This window comes from Poeciliopsis prolifica, unplaced genomic scaffold, assembly GCF_027474105.1.
Source record: "Poeciliopsis prolifica strain line A6 unplaced genomic scaffold, Auburn_PproV2 SCAFFOLD018, whole genome shotgun sequence".
NCBI classification, from domain to species: domain Eukaryota; kingdom Metazoa; phylum Chordata; class Actinopteri; order Cyprinodontiformes; family Poeciliidae; genus Poeciliopsis; species Poeciliopsis prolifica.
This window is the reverse complement of record NW_026562393.1, coordinates 922,797-943,318: the sequence shown is the minus strand read 5'-3', so window position 1 is coordinate 943,318 and position 20,522 is coordinate 922,797. Positions and strand designations below refer to the sequence as shown.

General features: G+C 38.3%; 1 protein-coding gene across 2 annotated transcripts in view; it reads left to right on the top strand.

Annotated features, from left to right (window-relative positions):
- Positions 1-20,522, top strand: part of grid1b (glutamate receptor, ionotropic, delta 1b) — a 406,477-nt gene that overhangs the window by 18,319 nt on the left and 367,636 nt on the right. For both annotated transcript variants that reach the window (XM_055042755.1, XM_055042754.1), the window contains exon 2: positions 1,161-1,316. In XM_055042755.1, coding sequence (XP_054898730.1) covers positions 1,161-1,316 — 156 coding nt within the window. The remainder of the gene's footprint in view (positions 1-1,160; positions 1,317-20,522) is intronic.

The window sequence follows — 20,522 nt, the reverse complement described above, 5'->3', positions numbered from 1 at the left end:
TCTCGGTTTTTCTGTGAGGGTTTCGACGCCATTGGAGCACCTGTTGCTAATTGGTCTCTGATGTAATGAGCCTTTCAGAACATGAGCAATTATATCACATTTTAATCTTGTGAAGATTATCAGGCAAACATGTGTAGGAATTAAGGGCTCATGCACACGTTTTGCTACATTTGTGTACCTATGCTGTTATTTATATCAATTTTTAGGCAAAATTGTAAAGAAAAAAAAAAAACTGGTTTTACACTCAATATTTTAATTGCGTTAACCACACATTAATGGTCACATTTCTTTTAATATATTAAATTACTTCCATAAAATTTGGAAGTTAAAAAGCTGGCTGCGACCTTTGATTATTATGAGAACTGTAACGTTCATCCTTAAGGATTTAGTGAAGAGTAAAATTAATGAAAATGTGTCTGGAATACTGTGCTGCTCTGTTCAAATGAAGCACTATACTCCTGAGTTCAATGAATTATTATATATATTTTTTTTTATTAAAACCTATGTTTCGCTGTGTCAAAACAAGGTAAGAACATATTTATATAGGAAAAAATGGAGTTCAGTATCAAGTATAGAAGCTTGGGTGGCCTAAAAGGAAGACAGTAATTTTTTTTATTGTTTAAAGGTCAGGGGAGAAGAACATTAGATGATGCAAAGGTTTTTAATACAAAATTATTGACATGGCTTTTGTAAAAGCAGCTAATCTTAAGTTATTCTGAATCACTGTTTTCTTATTTTGTGTTGTTTGTATATTAAATTGGACTAATACTCTCAGCAGATAAAGAGCAACAGCATCTTGATGTTGTCTAAATGCTGATGCCAGGATTAAAGAGCTCACATCATTCAAGTTGTTTCCTTCATGTAATGAGCATTTATTCAATAAACTTTGTCATTCACAGGAGGGTTGCTCATGTCCCTGTAGTCACATTTTTTTAACAGAACAAAAAGACTCCAGTCTTTGTATGATGTATACATGTGGAATCAAAGTGCGACAGTCTGTGATTTATGATATGTTCAGTTTTCCTCATTTGTGCTCGCATCTGCCAGTGTTCCTGCTTCACTCAGGAAAAAAAACTAATAAAATGATACCTCAATGTTTTTTTAATTTTTTTTTCCTGACTCCTGAAGGATGATTTTTTTTTTTCCCCTCACTTGTCCAGGTGCGATATTTGAGGAGAACGCGGTGCGGGACGACGAGGTGTTCCAGCTCGCCGTGTCCGACCTCAGTCTGAGCGATGACATCCTGCACAGCGAAAAGATCACGCATTCCATAAAGCTCATCGAGCCCAACAACCCTTTCCAGGCGGTGCAGGAAGGTAAGGACGCGGCGACGACGTGTTGAAACATGGCGACTCTGGACGCTTTTGTTTTAGGCGTGGTTTATTCTTGCGGTTTGGACGCGTTTATCTCCAGTTTGGTCATCAGTTGATTTTTTTTTTTTTGTCATCTTTTTTCTGAAGCACTCTCTCGATGAAAGACCCTCATCTGAACCTCCTGGCTCAGCAGTCTGCTCTGAGAGTAGACTGCTTGTGGCTGTTTGCTTCTTCAACACTTCCTCTTTCCAAACTCTTCCTCTTTTGAGCCGGACTCGAGTTCTAATCTGAGGTTGTGGAGTTTCAGGGAAACCCGGAGCCTTCAGCCGCTTGCATGCCTTTGCACTCGAAACAGATTTATGATCACGTCCCAGTAAGGCGAGAGATGTTGGGGGTAAACAGATACTTCTCCTGTTCTGCATGCCGATGCTGTCGACTGCGCTGATTACAGTGTGAATGTTGAAGTGATTACAACTGTGGAAGAAAAACTGAAGTGCTTTCATGCGTGCTGAGAGGAAGGTGATGCCGTTATCGCAATTTAGCTGCCCTAACTGCGTTTGCTACTGTTATTGTGTATTTTTAGAAAAGCTTCTTTGAGATTAGACAAAAGCGTGTTGTCGTCAAAACCCATGGCCTGTTGGACGGGAAAAAAAAAAAAAGTTTTTACATTTAGTTACATTTAATTCCCGGACATAAAAACCTAAGATTCCCTCCCCTCCAGCTGAAGACATGAGAGGCGAACATGCATTTTTTTCAGAAAGAAGACTTAGAGCTGTTCATCTCAAGCATTACTGACTTGGCACACTACAGCTAAGTTCTCTAAAGGTTTACTTTAAAACACAGAGGCTGATGCCTCAGGCGCTGCCACAGTTTTACATCCTACCCTTCAAAAAAAATAAAACGGCAAACGTGTCTGTGTTCCCACATGATGTTTCACCCAAAGAAGCAGAAACCTTAAACTCAAAAACATGAAGGCATTTGTTGCAAACTGTGGACAGGAGCTGGAAGAAATATAATTGGTTTGTCTCGCGTTGTTCCGTAAAGATTAGGATTTTCTTTAGTGACTTGGGAGACAGCAACATGATTAATTGATTTGATGTTGATGTTTACTATATTTACAGTTACAAAAGTTAAAATGTGAACTTTTTGGATTTGCTCTAAGCCAAACCATGGCCGTTAAAATCTTTATTTCACTATGAAATAAAATAAAAATAAACTAATTTCACAAAAAGCCAATCGATACAAACTGACCCATTCGTTTTTGTCAAAATAGTTGAATTGTTTTCAATAGCAGCGCTCGAATGTCTTAAACTCAGACCCTCCTTGCAGCCACTCCTCTGACTAATGTCGGGAGAAGGCCTGTCGCAATAACAAGTTTTGCTGGACGATAAATTGCTTCAGAAGTTATCGCGATAATCAATAATATTGTTGTTTTAAGTAATATAACTGTAATAATGCAAGAACACATTTTCAAAGATCAATAAACTTTAAATCATAGTGAACAATTAAAGCTGGAACTGAAAGACCTTTTAATATCCAAGTTAAAAGAATCTGAGCCATTAATAAAATGATTTATGAAATCTTTATAAAGCAGCTTATGGTCCAATTATCAAACTGAAGACTTTTATCATTCAGTTTTTAAAGAGATAAACAATAAATCATGCCAATGAAAATTACTGAGTTTATTTATCATGCGATTAATTGATTTCTTGATTATGATTTTGATTCTGTGGATTAGCAAAAATCCACAGTACATTTAAACCCGAGTGTATTCATGAGGAGCCAGTTCTTGTTTTTGGCTTTGGGTGCATTTTCCACCCTCCACTCTAACAGAGTGTTGTTCCCACAATCTTAAGGAAGAAGTCGCACTTCTCATGCACGTTGACATGTTTTGTAATTACAGTCGGCGTTTAACAATTACTGCATGTGAGAACGCACCAAACTCTGAAGCTTTAGCATGCTAACCCCTTTTTAAAAATCTCCCATGGAAACAGTGCACTTGCGATATGAATATTTCACCTGATTTTTGATGTTTGGGAGAAAGTCTAAAATATTTATACCTGTAAATTGAAGTTTACTTGGGAGGGAAAAAAAATTCAATTGTTTCTATGCTCATTCTTTTTGGCTTATTTACATTTTTCTGCTAATTGAAGGAGAAAACGCTCCTTTCATTCATATGGAAATTTGTTTAGCGGGACATGAACTGAACACCAACATTTCTACCACTCAGCAACATAATTGCAAACTTATTAACATGCACTGAATTAAAGTGCATAAATATTATCAGAGATGCTTTTCTTCCTCTGCATTGCTATAGCCGTGATGTGTATGAATGTGACCTGCTGTTTAAAGGTCCACAGCACAAAATAGTCACTTACCTGCTGGAGTCATTAGCCATTTAAATTCTGCTCTTTTAGATGCTTTAGGGGCATTTGATTTGCGTCATGATGATGGGCTGTTGACGCCAGCGGATATTACTCAGAATTTTTGGCAAATCTTATTTGGAAAAAAAGTATTTTGCTATTAAAGAAGTTCAAACTCACTTAATCAGCATTCGTTTTTTCCATTACAAGAAGATTTTATGTCTTCAAGTGAAAATACGTCCATAAATGCTGCAGTTTCATTTTATTTTTTTTGAAGCATTTATGCACTAAAATTCTGTAACTCCTAGTGCACCGCCACCTAATCCACTTTCTCCCTGTTTAGCAGTTAAATTTGACGGCTAAACAGCCACTGCCATTAAACAGAGTAATGAACTTGATGTGCTACTTCATGCAGGTTAAATACCTGAACTGAGGGAGCATGAAAGATGAAACGGAGGGCGGCAGGAGTTAGTCCAGCAGTAAATGTCAGAGGGATGGGAAGCAGATGAAGCGACTGAAGAAAAAACAGGAGGGAGGAATACATGAAGAGATAAAAACAAACAAAGACACAGACAAGGATGGAGGAAACGAATGGAAAATGAGACGTTTCAGTGATTGTTTTATCAAATCATGGAGCTATTTTTTTTTCTTTTCTTTTCTTTTTTCTGTGTGCTGATGATTATGACCCGGCTGCTTTCTTGGTCGGTTTGACCTTTCTCGAAGCTCCAGTGATCCGTGGCCCTGGGAGACTCCCACAGCCCGGGCTGAAGTGGATTATGGGTAATAAGAGAGGGATTCACATTCTGCTGTGTGTGTTTTTGGGCTGTTTATGTATCTTGATTGAACTTTGTTGGCTTTCTTGACGTTGCAACAGTTTGGGTCGCCTTCTGAGTATGTTTACTCTCATAAAACTGTGCTTCATATTTTGACAACTTTCTCAAATAGATTACTCTGGTCTCTACGATTCTAATGGCAAGGTTATTTAAGATTCATACTGTTCTAATTTTTTTTTTATTTCAAAGTAAGCTGAACATTTGGTTTTGATCTTTTGATTTCAGTCAAAGCCATTTTATTCATGAAAACAAAGATAAGAATTCACATAAAGTGAAAGGGTAAAAATTAAAGCATCACACAAAAAGGGTAAAAAAGCCAATTAAAAATCCACAACATGATAAAAAAGATAAAAGTAATTTTTGACCTTTATGCAAAAGCTGCAGTAAACAGTTTAAAGGACCTAACAGCTAAACAGAGCTGAAGGTCCTTCTGATCCTGATCATATTAAATGAACAGGTCTAAGACTGCATTCACACCAACCTTGTTTAATCTGCTCTAATCAAACTCTAATTTGTTTACCTACACAGTCTGGTTTGTTTGGGGAGGTGCAAATGTGCAATTTACCTCTAATGTAGACCAAAAAAATGAGCCACTTAAAAACCTAGATCTCAGTTTAATTAAAGTGAACTGTGGCACGGGTTGAATGCATAAGTAAATGCCAAGCGGACCAGAGATTGCACCAAAAGCAGGAAGTGGACAACGGTGCTGGGCGTCAGTACAGCCAAAACAAACGTGTGTGTCTTGTGCTAGCAGGAGAAATGGCTCATAGACTTTTGCCAATGACCAAAGACAAATCCTCCAACCGCAAAAATCTCACTTCATTTTTGTTTACATTTCGCGAAGATGGAAGTTGTGCTCAGTGTTGTCTTCAGAGGTTTTTGTGTCATTTCCTTCTGTGGTTCTTGCCGCAGCACCACCACAGGCGACGGGCGTAAGCGGGTCGGTCAAAGGTTTTGGTTCGTTTGACACAGTCAGGTGTGAAAGGGAACCGCATGAGCTTCCCAAATGTTGCACTTTAGCTCCACAATCAAGCAGCCTACCAGACTATCAGGAGTTAAAACATCCTTAGACAACCAGAGAAGTCTACATGGTTCATACCTGACCACCAAGTTGTTAATATCTTGATTTAATTTGCTTTATTTGCTGTAGAGGGACACTGCATTAATTAACATTTTGAACAACCGAAATATAAACGCAGCCAACTATAGCAAAGGCTGATTTCCATTCTGTGTGTCCTTGCCAGATGGTACAGGCTTAATTACCTAAAATTAAGGTTTTAGATTTTATTGTCTTAAACTAGGAGCTTTCGCAGCGATTTAAGGACCAGTGTGATGTGATGCATTTTCCTGGTGTCGGCAAAAACTCTGGCAGCAACATCTTGGATGGGCTGCAGAATCACCATTACAACAAAATAACCTGAAAATAAAAACAGATTTGTTTGAACAAGTTCTATTTTAATAACAAACTACCTTGACATTTCCAGATGACAAATTTTGTCTTGCTTCTTTTCTAAGATAATTTATTCCTGTTTATGATGAATAAGGAAAAAAAAATGTATTTTTTCTGTAACCAAACTGAACCTAAAATCTAAGAAACATGCCAAATCGGGACTTATTTGCCCTTAATTATAGATGACGTAGTGTGGGGAAAAAGAAAATAGAGACCAGAAATTTTTTGGGGGGGGGATTTAAACTTTTAACTTTTAATTTTATTTTTGAATTGCGTCTGAAATAGGACTTTAAATTCTCTCAAATAATTTGGACAGTAATCTTGATTAATCTTTTGATGTGAAAAAGCGCCCAGAATCAACTGGTCCATCATATTTTATTTAGGAAAAGCACTAAATTATGCGCCACATATGCTTGTACGGCACTTCCATGGCTGATTGAAATAACCTGACTGTGACGGCCTCTCAGAAACGGGACAATTCGTCCGTCTTCCATTACACAGTTTGTCACATCAGCTAAAACATTTTGCTTAGGAGATCTGAGACACAACCATTCATTTCCCGCTTAAACGGCTCGTCTCATTAACACTGCCAGTATTAACGATGACTGCACAGTGTTTCTCTCTTCCTTTCACAATCCCGATTCCTTGTCATAATAGCAGCTCGTTTGTTCGGATAGGAATAGCTCCTCATCCACACACTAACACATGGAATAGTTGAAAGCAGTGAACAAACCTTCTGTTGAAAATCTCAGTGAAACCATCTGGCGGAGAAATCCGGCTGGATTACATGCGTGGCGTTCCCAACAAAGAGCCTGGGACTGCACATCTCTAATCCTTTTAACACGTATCAGCTGAATAGTCAATAAAGATGCCCAGCTATACAATGTTTGTTGTTTTTTTCCACAGATGGTTTAGTTTTTTTTTTTTTTTAGTCGAGCAGTCTTGGCTTCCTGACCTGCCGCTTTGTAATTCGGATATAATGTGATGAACTTTTTAACACTGCTCACTGATTCTTTAATTGGCTTTTCAATTCAAACAAATTAGCCTAATTGTCTTATTATGATCCTGTCCAGCTTAGCTCAATAACTGTATAATTAGAAGAGAAATGACTTGACCTGAGAAGTCTGAAAGGATTGTGTTGCTTAATTTTCTCCCTTTTTATTTTTTTAAACGTTATAATTTCTTATTTCTGTGTGTGCTTTTGATTTGTATTATTCAGGTTTCTACAGTAATCCGAGATGCTTCATTTGTTATTTGTACCCAAAGTTTGCGCTTTGAAGTGCGATCTGGTCTTGTTTTCAGAGAGAAAAAAAAAAAACACTTAATAAAGTAAAATGGAGAAGAAAACTTGAATTATCAGTGCTAAATGCTAATGAGGTTGTTTTTTCCAGTGTATGTGCATGTAGACATGCATTCTGTGTTTGTTTGAGCGACAGCTCCTGCTGTTGGATCTTTGCAGACAAATTGGCCTCATCTGTCTCCCGGCAGCAGGTTTTCCCTCAGCCAGGACTGATCAGAATCAGATGTGAAGGCCAGGTGTGAGCCTGAATAAAATATTACCAAAGGTGGAAAAAAAAAAAAAAATCACTATTAGTCTTGTTCTCAGGATTGATGCTTGGACCAACTGGGAAGTTTCGATTTTTATTTGATGACCATGTTGGTATCTTTCTCTATGATCACCAGCACCTTTCTAATAAAAATATTCAATCAGAAGAACTGCTTTGAAACAATATCCTGATTATCAAGCTGTTCTCCACATGCGGGTAGTGAAAGGATGAACCTTCAGTCTGAGAAATGTGACAATGGATCCATTTTATATTTTTCTTGGGTAAAGCTATTTAACGAGCAGCTCAGGGGTTTGTCTTTTGTTTCTATGAAAAGGTAATACTTTTGAAGGATGCCAATTATGTTTTCATGACAAACCTCAAAATAATAGGAACAAACGTAGCTCCCCAATAATCAATAATACATGCAGGGTTAAAAACATCAATACCATTGATGTGACTCTTTCTGAATGTGGATTTACTTTTTATTTTGACCACAGCTAGTTTACAGATCAGATGTGACTTAAATATGGAAAGAATGTCTTGAAATAATTACATTTTATTCAATTTTTTTCAGGCTGAGTGATCCTTGAGGTTGTTTCTGCTACACTGTTTTGTTTATTCAACTAATTATCTTGTACACTGTTGTGTACAAGATACTTTTCAGACATTCATATTACCTCTGGTTAGAAGAAAAATTATGATTTGAATTGAAAGATGATTTTAACCCAAATCTGGTTATTTTGGGCTTAAATGTACCTACATGCTGTGCACCTGTCATGTGCTTTAAAGGGAAAGTTTCTGCAGCTGTAAAACTTCCTTCTTTTTAAATTAATTGGTATAGATAAAAACCTGCCATAAGTAGAAAAAGTGACGAAAGTTTGGGATGTGATCACATAAAACAGAATCTACTGAAAATAAAGTTAATCAATGGACACGACTTTTATTTCAGGGAAGGTTTTCACAGCTTCAGCAAGAATCTCAGTGAAAACTGAAATTCAGACCTTGGCTGGAAAAATGTCAAATGTGGATTTATGCGCCACAGACATTTTGCTCACAGATTTTAAATGATTGTCAAGTGGAAATGGAGTGCAGTTTTAACAATGCAGATACAAACTTATACATTTACACTTTAGAATATCTTCATATCGATTTAGTGTCAAATATTTAATGACAAATGTAGAAAATAGCTTTGAATTACAAGGAGGGCATGCTGTTGCAGGCAGGATAAACAGAGCTGCACAAGGATATTAAACACCCAGGTGGATAGATATGTCGTCCATGTAAAAGTTAATAATTATTGTAGATTTTTATTTTTTCCTGTTGCACACGAACTGGATGAAAACTGAACCACAATAAGAACCGGTCTGTGTTTATGTTGGACCCTCTGGGCTGCCGTAACATTCTGTTGGCTGCATCTTGTTCCTGATGAATCTGCAGCTGCAGAGGAGAAGAGCGTCCAAACGTTATTCTCACTGTGATGCTGCTAATCTGAGCTGTCGGTTCTCTCTGTGATCTTTGTTAATCTACACTAACAGCTCTGATGTTGCCTGGTTTCGTCTCCATACTGTGATCACTGCTGCTCTGTAACAGCGTTATGCAACAAAAACTGACAAACACATGATCCGATCCGAAAAATGTTATATTGAGGAAAATTCTTCCTGATTATAAATGTGTCTAAAAATGGCCATCGAGTCAAACCTGTGGAACACGGTCACCTACCTGTAAATGATAAAAAAAATCCACTGGTCTTACTAAAGATTGTTTTTGTTAAGTCATATTTCTTTTTTTTTCTTTTTTTTGAGTATATAAATGTTGCTTTGTTTCTTTGATGCATTTTCTTGCACATTTTAAAAGAAACTTTTAAAACTGCTCTGTTGCAGCTTAAGTTGCTGCTTTTTGTTGCAGCTTAAGTTGCTGCTCTGTTCCTCACCAATGCACTAGTGCTGGGATTTGAGCGATGAATCTGGTCGTCTCATGTCACATTAAATGATGTGAAAATGTTTTTCCCTTCACCGTGAGCAAATTGCGAAACAAATCTATGTTGTGATGCCTGGATGTCAAACATACAGACATTTTAATCCCATTTATACTGATGACTTTATTAATAATGGGACATTGCTAACCTGTTGAACACTTTCCTCCACTATTGCCTAGACTCCTGATTCACTTTCTTTTTTTTTTTTTTGCTAACATCAAGACTTTTATGGATAAAACTTCCACACGTACCAAATCGGTCCTCAGTGTTTCGTCTAGCCATAGATTTGCTCTTGCTTTTATGACCTGAACTCTGTGTTTTGATTACTGTATCATGTTTGGATAATATTGTGAAATGAAGAGGTGAGAGGAATAAATACAGAAGACCGTGAAGACGACGCCTCTGGCCGAGATGCAGCAGCTTTTTCATTACTCCGCAAGCCTAAAACAAACACTTCTGTTTCGTGTTTTAGTCCAGCCATTTTCATGCTGCTTTTTTACTTTTCATTTTAGACAAACCTGCAAAGCTTTTGAAACTGCCACTGTATTGGTTTGATTTGTCTTTTGTGCTCCAATTAAACTGCAAGTAATCACGGAAACAATTTAATCAAACAGCTATTATTGTTAAATGATTAGCCACGCTTCTCTTGAGTAAAATACTGTATTCATGCTCTTTTGATCTTTGAGTGCAATAAATACAAAGTGTCTTTAAACTCAGGGTAATCATGCTGAACGGTTGCGATTTTTCCATTCAAGATTAGAACTGTGCTGATTGTTTTCATACAACTGTGCACGGCTCAAACTGCAATTACATGTCATTAGATTATACCTCCTGCTCCTCCCATGAATAATCAGAAAGACTGTTTCCTCTTTGCAACAGCATCTAAACATTTAGTTATCTAAATGAAATCCACACCATCTTCAGTCCTTCTTTTCTTGCTTTATGTTCTTGTTTCTGCATTCAAGATGTTTTGCTTAATGAAAAGCAGTGAAAAAACAGAAAATCTTTTCTGCTTTAAATGGTGCTTTTGATGTCATTGTTGACAATCTGTGTGCGTCTTGTCAGTTTGTTAGTGTTGTAGGTACGAGGTAACTAAGCAGTGCATCATTGTGTCAGGATGAGGCATTTTTCAGTTTTACATTTAAGCATACGTTTGGTCAGACACCGGACATTTAAGTCAAAGTCTTCTAATAGCAGAGATTTTTCTTTTCAAAGCTTCGCTGGTGGGGACGGGTGAAGTTAGATGGCCATGACAAGTGAGTGTTTATTGATTTTATTGGTCCGGATTGCTCCGTGCCGTCGTCTTTTTCTTTAAAAGCATAAATCCTTCAAATCTCTTGCTAATGATCAGTGGTGATCTGCAGTGCAGCACCGATTCGAACATGATCAGCTTATTCATCGGCACAGACTTTGGCATCATTTCCAAAAGCTTTGTGTTGCGTTTTCTTGGTGGACGTCCACTTGTCGATATTTCATGAACGTAAAAATGCTGCTCAATCGAAGCGTAACAGGTTTGTAAGCCAAGGCTTTAAAATCGATCATAAATTCTCCTCCTATGTGTAATGGGCTCCACTTTGATTCAGGCAATCTTTTCGTAAGAGAAGGCGACACGTTTACAGCACCTAACCCTGCATTAATGTAATGAAAGTCTTCAAAGGAAACCTGATCAATTCAGCAACATTTTTCCTGTTATTAAACCCTGAAAATTAGCGACACAGCAGTATGCTTGTTAGGATTTTGTTTTTGATGTTAGAGCTTTCCACTGATGCCTGTTTGTTTTTGTTGATTTTCTTTTATTGCACAATTTACCCAAAGTTTAAAGTGCTGTCTGCTGTGACCAAAGTTTTTATTTCTTAGGTTTGTTGGCCATTGTTGTGCTGCGTCTGCAGACCGGTCCACTTCATCAACGCATACTTGAGTTATGGCTGAACACGCAGTTAAAACAAAAATGTTCACACAAATTGTATGAAAATTTCACACAAATTTCATACAATTTGTGTGAACCATAAGTTGATGGGTTGAATCACAAGACTAGTTTTAAATTGAAGCATGTCTGTGACTGTATTTGAGGTATCAGGTAGAGAATCGCGGACCTCCGTAGATTTCTATATTCTTGATGACGGGACGTTTATCTGATAGGTGAAAGTTTATATACTGTAGCATGACGGCATCGAGCGGTCGCTCTTCGGGAAGGAGACGAGTTCTGTGTCTGAGACGAACAAGTTTGCCATTCACTCAAAAACAAGAAAAACAAAATACACCCACTGAAGCTGAAATGGGTTCTCCACCTGCAGGAGCTGACATGCCACTCAGCAAGGAAGATTTAATAAGTCTAGAAGTACTACAATCAGCCCAATTACAGTTCGCACATGTTAGAGAGACCTTCATCTTTTGAAGACCTTTGTTGCCTGATTAAACTAAATCTAAAGTGTTTGTCCATAATAGCTAGCCGTTTATTCAAAGGAAAGTATGTTTTTTTTTTCTTTAGTAAATCTTAGAATGCAGTTGGACCTGTAAAGAAATGTACACATATGTCCAAGTTCATGAATATATTGGAATGAATGTGGTTATTCAACCTGACCTGAAACCAGTGACAGAAACTGAAGGGCGAGAGGTGAAGGTGAGGAGGTGAGTTCTCTCCCTCGGATGTTGACAGTCCTACCTGCTCTCTCCTCTACTTTCTGCCAATGCCAATTGCTCCATAAATCTAATCTTGTCAATACGAGCCGCTATAAAGGCCTGAACTGCCAAAGCCGCTCATAGATGGAGAATTTACATTCTGCTGCTCAAAGGCAACAAGATCAGCGATGGGCCCATATTTCCTCTTCATCACAGCTAACTAGAGATGGGTTGACAGCAGTAAGGGCTTCAGTGGTACCATAGATCAGTACTGGTCCATCTGCTTGTCATGTCTGATTGGGGCATAAATGTAACTGGCTTTCTTTTAAAGTCCCCAGTGACAAAGAACATTTAGGTAGCAATGAGGGGAGGGTTTTCTCCAGAGGGAAGTAAAGTTTGACGTTGCCAAGAGATGAACTCCGTGGATCACAGCTGATTGTTTCCTTTCCACACAAACAGAGACACAGAGCACTTGATGTAATTAAGAGGGTTTGATTCTTTGCACAATTTCCACAGCAGGGACAATTAGGACTATTGCTGTGATAGTCAGGGGCACTCCAAATGTTAACAACCAAGGATCACAATTACCTTGTTTAAAACAGCAGCTGGCCAGCTGGTTAATGGTATCTGTGGGCGGCGAAAGGCTCGGCAGACCCCAGCAGAGATGCCCTCTCGATTAAATGTGGCTGTATTAACAATGCAGGTTGCTGCCAGCGAGGGTGTGTGGGCTGTTCATGTATCTGTTACGGGAGGCACTGATGTTGTAGACCCTGTTTAAATAGACTAATGACAGTATAGTTAGTGCTAAATTAATTTAATTCAGTTTATTTATAATGCGCCAGTCCATAACAAACATCTTAAGTGCCTCGAGTGTCACCTCAAGGCACTTAAGCATCGAAAGATGACCATATCTAGTCATATTGAATGTAATTCAGTACAAATTGATTTAAAAAAATGATCCAATTGGAGTTGGATAGGAATCAAATGTTCTGTTACTCCATCTTTTAACCAACACTGATGCTTTAAACGCATCAGCACAGGGATTGATATGGCCAAGACCCTGCTGCTGGATTTTATTGGCACATTATTCAATTAAAAAAAAAAAATCAATGTAATTAGTTGATAACTGTAGGATATTTGAAAATGTCGTCTTACTAATCGATGCTAGATTGACAAAGTGGAATTTGCTCAGTTTTACAGATTATAATCTTCCCTTCATTCATGGGGGTGTGAATTTCACGATTGAACTAAAATGCAATTGAGACAAATAGAAATCAGACGGCTGTAATCTAAAGAGCTGACAAACAAGTACATGACCTTAATTTCTATTTTTCTGAAATGGATGACACACACAAACACTCAGAATCAATGCAGATGCTTTAAACATCCTCAGTTACCATGTTTTCAGACTTCCTTTGTGTTGGGGAAAATGGCAGCCTTGAGATTTTAATGTTGCATCAAAGCTCCATCCAACAGAATAACTGTAAATCTGATGCCGAGACCTTCTTGTCCCCTTTCTAGTGGGAGTTCATCATGTGGGTTCAGCTACACACTGGTTATAAATATTTGTTGACTTCATGTTCTTAATAAATTAGCATTCATATTGCTGCACTATAAATTATTTCCATCTTTAATTAGTTTTTTCAAGTTTTTCACATTTTTTCTTTGTTGTAAATGATTGAACTCTGCAACACAGTAGAAGGGCAGTAAGTCCTCTGAGCAGATCCACATACAACCAGTTCTGGGATTCTCGCGCTGCAGCGAGCCTCATGATGAGACACAAAAGCCGGTTTTAAAGCCGCAATGAATGGAAACAGGCTGGCCTGATATTTCCCAGCCTGGTGCATTGTTTCCTGCATCCCAGCAGGATTACGCTTGATTCCAACAATAACACCTTATTATTAGGTTTGGATAGTGCACTGGCTTTGTTTACAGTGTTGACCCGCTTCAATGCTTCCCAGAAGGGTGGCTGGTTTTTACAATAAAATGGAGATCTGGGACCCGTGGTTCCTCTGACAGATCTTCTCCGGCACAAATATGACGGGTGAGATTTACTGAGAGGTTTGCTGCAATTCTCAGGGCTCCGGGGTTTAAAACTGATGGCGAGAGAGGAGATGATGAAGACGAGCAGCTGGGGAAATCCTTCCAGCTTCAACTTTAACTGGAGACTTCTTTTAATGGTTTATTTTTCCTGAGAGGTTCTAGAACTCGAAATGTGAAAACCGGCTGACTGGATCCACAGCTTGTTCACTTTGAGGTTTTGTAAAGTTTACTTGCAATCCTGAAAATCTAAATTTATCACATTAAAGCCACAAACTTAAAGGCATGTCATTTGGGTTATATATGACATGCATTACTTTGAGTTGCTCTCATCAGTAAGTGAAGGGAAAGTTGTTTTGAAATGCAAATAAGGGTTAGGTTGTAAAACTAAGCTTTGAGTATCTCCCAATTGTTTAATCAATCATGTGAAAATGGAAAGAGTAAGGCACAACTCCAAAGCATATCTGGCCACCTAAATGGACTGGCTAGCATAAATCAGAGCAGCAGCCAAGAGGTGAATCACTCACAGTAATTCTTGCCCACATTAGAATAAAGACAGCTAGACAATGAGTGCTGGTTATCAATATTTTTTTTTAGAAATTTGCACCCAACATTTCACTTGGACTCTGAAATCAGAGATTGATTGCTGGGGAGGAGAAAAAATGTAGAACGAGACAACTATTAGTAGTTCACAAATCTTGCCTTCATGGTAAAGTGTTGCGAACACGTTACACGCCATTGTTGACGTATTTAGTGGGCCACAAGCCATGTAGGGGACATGCAAATCCATGTCATACACTTGTAGATTTTTTTTATTTTGTATATAGTTTGAAAACATTTCTTCTTCTCCAATATTTACTAATCACATAACTGCAGACATGGCTGCAACAAAGCCTCATTCTTACAATTTCCCTGAGGGAAAATCCCAAAGGATTAAACAACAGAATAACATATTCTGTGTATAATTACAAGAAGCCTTCTGTAAAATACTAACGTGTTAGTTCACTGAGCTCTGAGCAACAAGAAACTAACACATTAGATTTACTGAGTTGAAGCTTTTTGTCACGGCTGCATAAAGTGACTGGTTGTTTAAAGTGACTAGAATTAAATAACGAGGCGTTTCTTTATGCTTTCAATTCTGTTCTAAAAGTTTGTGGGAGTGAGAGCAACAGAGACTTTCTGAGAATCCTAACATTACCAACAGAACATCCAGAAATTGGCGGCATGTTCAATAAATAATTTCACAATCCTAAGTTATTTCTAGAAACATCTGTTCGGAGAAGCATGTCTGAGTGACTCATTGTCTCCTCTGACGATAGGGCGTCTCTGAAAGTCTTTGGTCTCCTCCTGGTCGGCTTGCTGCATCCGTCTCTACCCACACAGTTAATGCAAGACATTAACATCCACCCCTGGGGATTCTCAGAAAGCTCGGGACGCTTTTATAACGGTGTGACCTGACAGAAACGAGGTTTAACTGCCATCGCAATTGTTGATTGTTGCATGTAGGAAATAGAAATCTGGAATCATAAAATGCAGGACAATTATTCTGTGCTGTAAAATGTCAAATGTTGATTTACACTTAACATTTAGTAAGTTGTATTCACAAGTGGAAGAAGGATACCAAGTTGCCCCGCCAGGTGACGGATCTGTGCAGAGAACGACTTTGTCATTCCCGTTTTTACCCAGAACGCATTAATTTATGTTTGCACAGTCTTTAGTGAGAACAGCAGGGCCGCAATGAGATGAAAGTGATTAAAAATACATTGTTGGAATTATCTCTCTCTCCAGTTTAGCGGGCCACCATTATCAATTATCCTGAACATGCCCCGCTGGTTAAACTTAGTAATTATCAGCCAGATGAAGTCGTCGCTGCAGCTCGGATCCGAGGGCGCGGTCTAAACCTTAATACGTCTCAGCTGATTTACTGCCACCTCTAATGAGGTTGGAGCAAACTGCAGAACTGAATGTTTATGAATCGTTTGTGTCTTAGAGATATGGAAGTGTGTCTGCCCTGCAGTTCAATGCATTTTAAAGGTAATTTGTTCAAAAGAGCTTTAACGGTTGAGTGACGCAGCAGGAAGTCACATTGTTTTATGCATACAGACACTGAATGCAGGAAATGAGCCAAGAGATTAAAGTAACACTAATCACGTTGGAATCGCACACTCACAACAGCATTCAGATCAAAACAAAAACACCACTCTCCTGCTCTCCCGACTATTGCAGTAAAACACTCGCCTTGCACCATTTGGGCACCTCTGTACCTGTGAGAGCTGCCATTTAAGATGCACAAATTATTGGTGTCATTTATTACTGTACAGAAGCTCCTAGAAACTGTTTGCAGTAATAAAGACACAAAATGTGAGAACAGAATCATTGAACCAAGTTGGTAGAATCATGTTCTAGCAACTTGACTTAGCTTGTGATTCTAAGTAGACAAACAAAAAAACCTCCATCTCCTGTGCTCTCCTGTAACTATTTGCTTGTAATTGCACAGTGGTCTCCGTTCAAAGCAGCGCTGTAAGTGGGCTGGTATACACCGGCAAGCTGCGCAATCGCTTTTAAATTTCACCCCTCAGCGTATCAAGACTTTTTGCAGCTTTTCGGGTCATTTTTCGGTGTTCTGTTAGTCTTCGTTTCCCCCTTCATATGTATTTCTCTTACATCTCCGCACCAATCAGGCAGCACAAAAAGGCACCGATCACAAGCTTGCTCCAGGCCCTAAACTGCTGCGTTCATCTTGCACATGAGGAAACTATGGCAAGTACTGCAGGAATTGCATCAAGTCATATTTAATGGGAGGTGAGGTGTGATGTGTACATGGGTGTGTGTGCTGCCTGTCCTGCTATAACATTGGTGTCAAAGGGTATTCATGTTGTACTTACTTTTCAAATGTTTTGGTTAGTTTATATTGACACCAAGATTAAATAAATGTTTGTTTTTAATCAAATTTTCTGAAATAAGAAAATGCAGTGTTAACTTTGTCAACTTGAACAATATTAAGTTGTTTGTTGTTTCAATCAATAATCAAATTGCTCTCAATCACTCCATCTTGCTACAGTTTGTTTTTTTGTTCTTCATTGTTTCCTCTTTTTCCTCTGAAAAGAGAAATTTCTATGTCTTCTGCCTTCACTGCTGGTATTCTTTGCTGTCTTTTAAAAAGTTGCTCATTAGCAAAGCAAAGGAACGGGCCGAGGAGCCAACGTCCTGCAGCCAATCTCGATCCGGCGCTGCTCCTTTTCTCAGACTCTTAATTTTTCCCACACTCCTCCTCGCCGCGCTGTGACTTTATTTGCATGTCGAGAACACGTCTTGAGCGCACACAGAGCTTTCTTAGAACGAGTGTAAGCGATCAGAGCAGGTTGCGTCACTGTGAGGAGTGTTACTCCTTTACAACCATTCTCCCGAGCACGCAGGCAGAAACTGTGACTTACTATTACTGCTTTCATAGCTGCGCGTCCCACTCCTTCCACACTTTGAGACGTTTTGAAATGTTTGACAAGAAAACAACCAGTTTATGTAACAGGGCTTTAACACCACCGTCAGCTCAGTTATTTGCAACACATTTTAAAACAAACATTCCAAAAATAATTTGTCTGATCTTCGCAGGATTAAGACCTAATCGGAGTCGTTTTTTTTTTAAAGGCTCCAATCGGAGGTTTTGTTTATTCCATATATCTTTCTATATTGATTGTAAATTTGAAATTGCTAGACATAACCCTTATAACCAGTATAGAAAAAGCATAAATCTGGTGAACATAAGACTAAAATATACAAAATGAGTTCATAAAATAAACCTACAGAAATAATCAGATTTAGAGGTCCTGTGATCCACATGGAGACCACTGATGCTGATTTGATGAGCGGAAAGCTAATCACACGTGTTAACCGGAGTAAAATTGCTGTAGACGGTAACCATAGCAACAGGCAGTCAACCAGAACATTGAGTGAAGGTCAGCAGACACCAAGGATGAGTGCAGGTACAACAAAAGGCTTTATTAGCACCCGATGGAGGCTAATAAGGGTTGTTACATTTTGAGTGTGCATGAGACCTCAAAAAAGTTTTTCTCCTTGGTCACTTGTGAAGAGGGAGAGATTCGCACTGAGCTTCAACCCAAACACGTTCAGAGCTGTAACGTATTTTTATTTACGTAGGGATGGAAATTCAATGTCCGCTTTTTAAAGCATTGCCTCATCAATTTTTCATTTGCATCTTGGGGAAAAGAAAATTGACCCTGTGAGGGTCATTAAAGTCAACATGGTGACTTTCACTGATACAGAACTCAAAATCTAGCATGGTTCCAGGATGCATACTGCATACTGAATGTCATGGTAATGCTAAAATGATTTGCTTTTCAGAGTAAATTATAACGTCTTTTTAACCTCCATTGCTTTTAACGCTCCTTTACAACAGGGATGGGTAATTTCAGACTCCATGGGATGCATATTTTAGATGTTCCCCTGCTTCCTGTTCTTTGACGAAGCTTTTACAGCACAATGAATATGACTGAACAAATGAACAAAGTCCATTAGAAGTTGATCTGATTTGTCAATTAGTGCAGCTTTCTACATTTTATTAATTAAAATAAACAACAGGCAGAGTTGGTCAGACAAACCTTTATTTCACCAGGCAGAACATTAAGAAAAATTCCTTATTTATTATGTTAAAATGAAAAACCATTTAGATACTTAAAATGAGCAATGAGTTTATCATGCAAAACAATTACATGGTGCCTTAAAAAGGTCCTTTAGTCTCTGTAGAAATAATCTTCTGGTTGTAGAGCATAATAACTCACTCGGTTTTGAAGTTACAAGAGGAACAGCTTATAAGTTATTTGTTTGAGTGGATCAATATATGTGAGTATCCTGGTATTTTCATAGTTCTAACAATGACTGAAAAGTTTTAAGCTCCTAATCCAGAACTGTTTGGGAAACAGGTGGAGTAGAGAAAAGGCAACAAAGTAAAGGAATGAAAGTTTGCTTTAATTCCGGCTCTATGTCATGCCAGGAGAGGAAAGAGACGGGCATATACATGTCATATTGTAGATTTTTAAAAACTATACTTAAACACTTACTGATTCCAAGTTCCCAGTTTAAATGATTGACGAAATACTATCTTTAAACATTTTAAACTTTACAGTCATTATAAGATTGACAGCCACGTTTAAACCCTAATCTTGTCTATTAAATAATTAGTTATTTTGTTTGGCTTCTGGTATTCAAAATGATTGATTATAAATGATTCTTCATTGTGAATGAAACTGAGTCAAATAGTTTCTAACCGTTTGATCCAAGGCTCTAAATACGTAAAGTCTCATCGATTTAATGTCGGCATGCTGATTATTGACACATACACATACTGAGCAGTGATTTGTTGAGCCTGTGCTGTTATAGTTTTAAAAACCCATTTTGCATATTTATTTATCACAAAATTCTTTAAAGCTCACAATAAAGGGCAAAAAAGTGTTCACATACTTGAAAGGAATGGTTTTTTTTGTTTCTATTTTTGTGCTGCAATGCAAAGTGACAGATCTGCTTCAGTGAAAAGGTCTTTCAAACAGGCAGAATCTGCTGCCACAGATACTCCAGGGCTTCACTCCCACACAGCCACAGTCTGCATCTACCGACAACAAGACACTGTAAACACTCCATGAATGTCTTCGCTGTCTCCTGAGGCGCATTCAGGGTCAAAAAATAACATCCCCTGCTCGCTGGATGCAAGAAATATGCCTCTGTACCTCGACTCGGAGTAATGCATGTTCATATACAGCAACTTGAACTGTCCCCTAACAATAGTTCTGCATCCATCAGTTCATGTTTATGAATTGGTTTGTTGGCCAAGGGGAACGCAGAGCGGTGCAAAGACTGACTGATATCCCTTGCACTTTTTATTTGAATCCTTAAAATTTTTATGCTTCTGGAACTTGAAAAGGATTTTTTTTAAAGAGCCCCAGATGCTTCAGGATGACGAGCAGTCTTTCAGATCATCTTCCCATCTAAAAGCTGTATTATTAATTAGCACTCCTCGACTAACACTCGCTTTTCAGATTATGGGTTCGATTTTCGCTTCTTTGCAGATGTCTATCTTTTGTTTCACACTTTGACAACAGTGCCATTTCAATGTTTATTCGCTGGCTGTATGTCTTCATACAGAAACTCGATGTATCTGGCCTCAAAATGTGCCGATTCAAACACTCACCAGTCGGCTCTCATGAAATTCTAACTGTTAAAACCCTGGATTAATTTGACCATTTATAAATCTCCCCTTAGATCAGACGCCACGTTATAACTGTATGTGTTATAAATCTGCAGGGGAACTGGCAACTGTGTTTCTAAAAACGTCACGTTAACCTGAATCGATATAAATATTTAACTGTAGGGC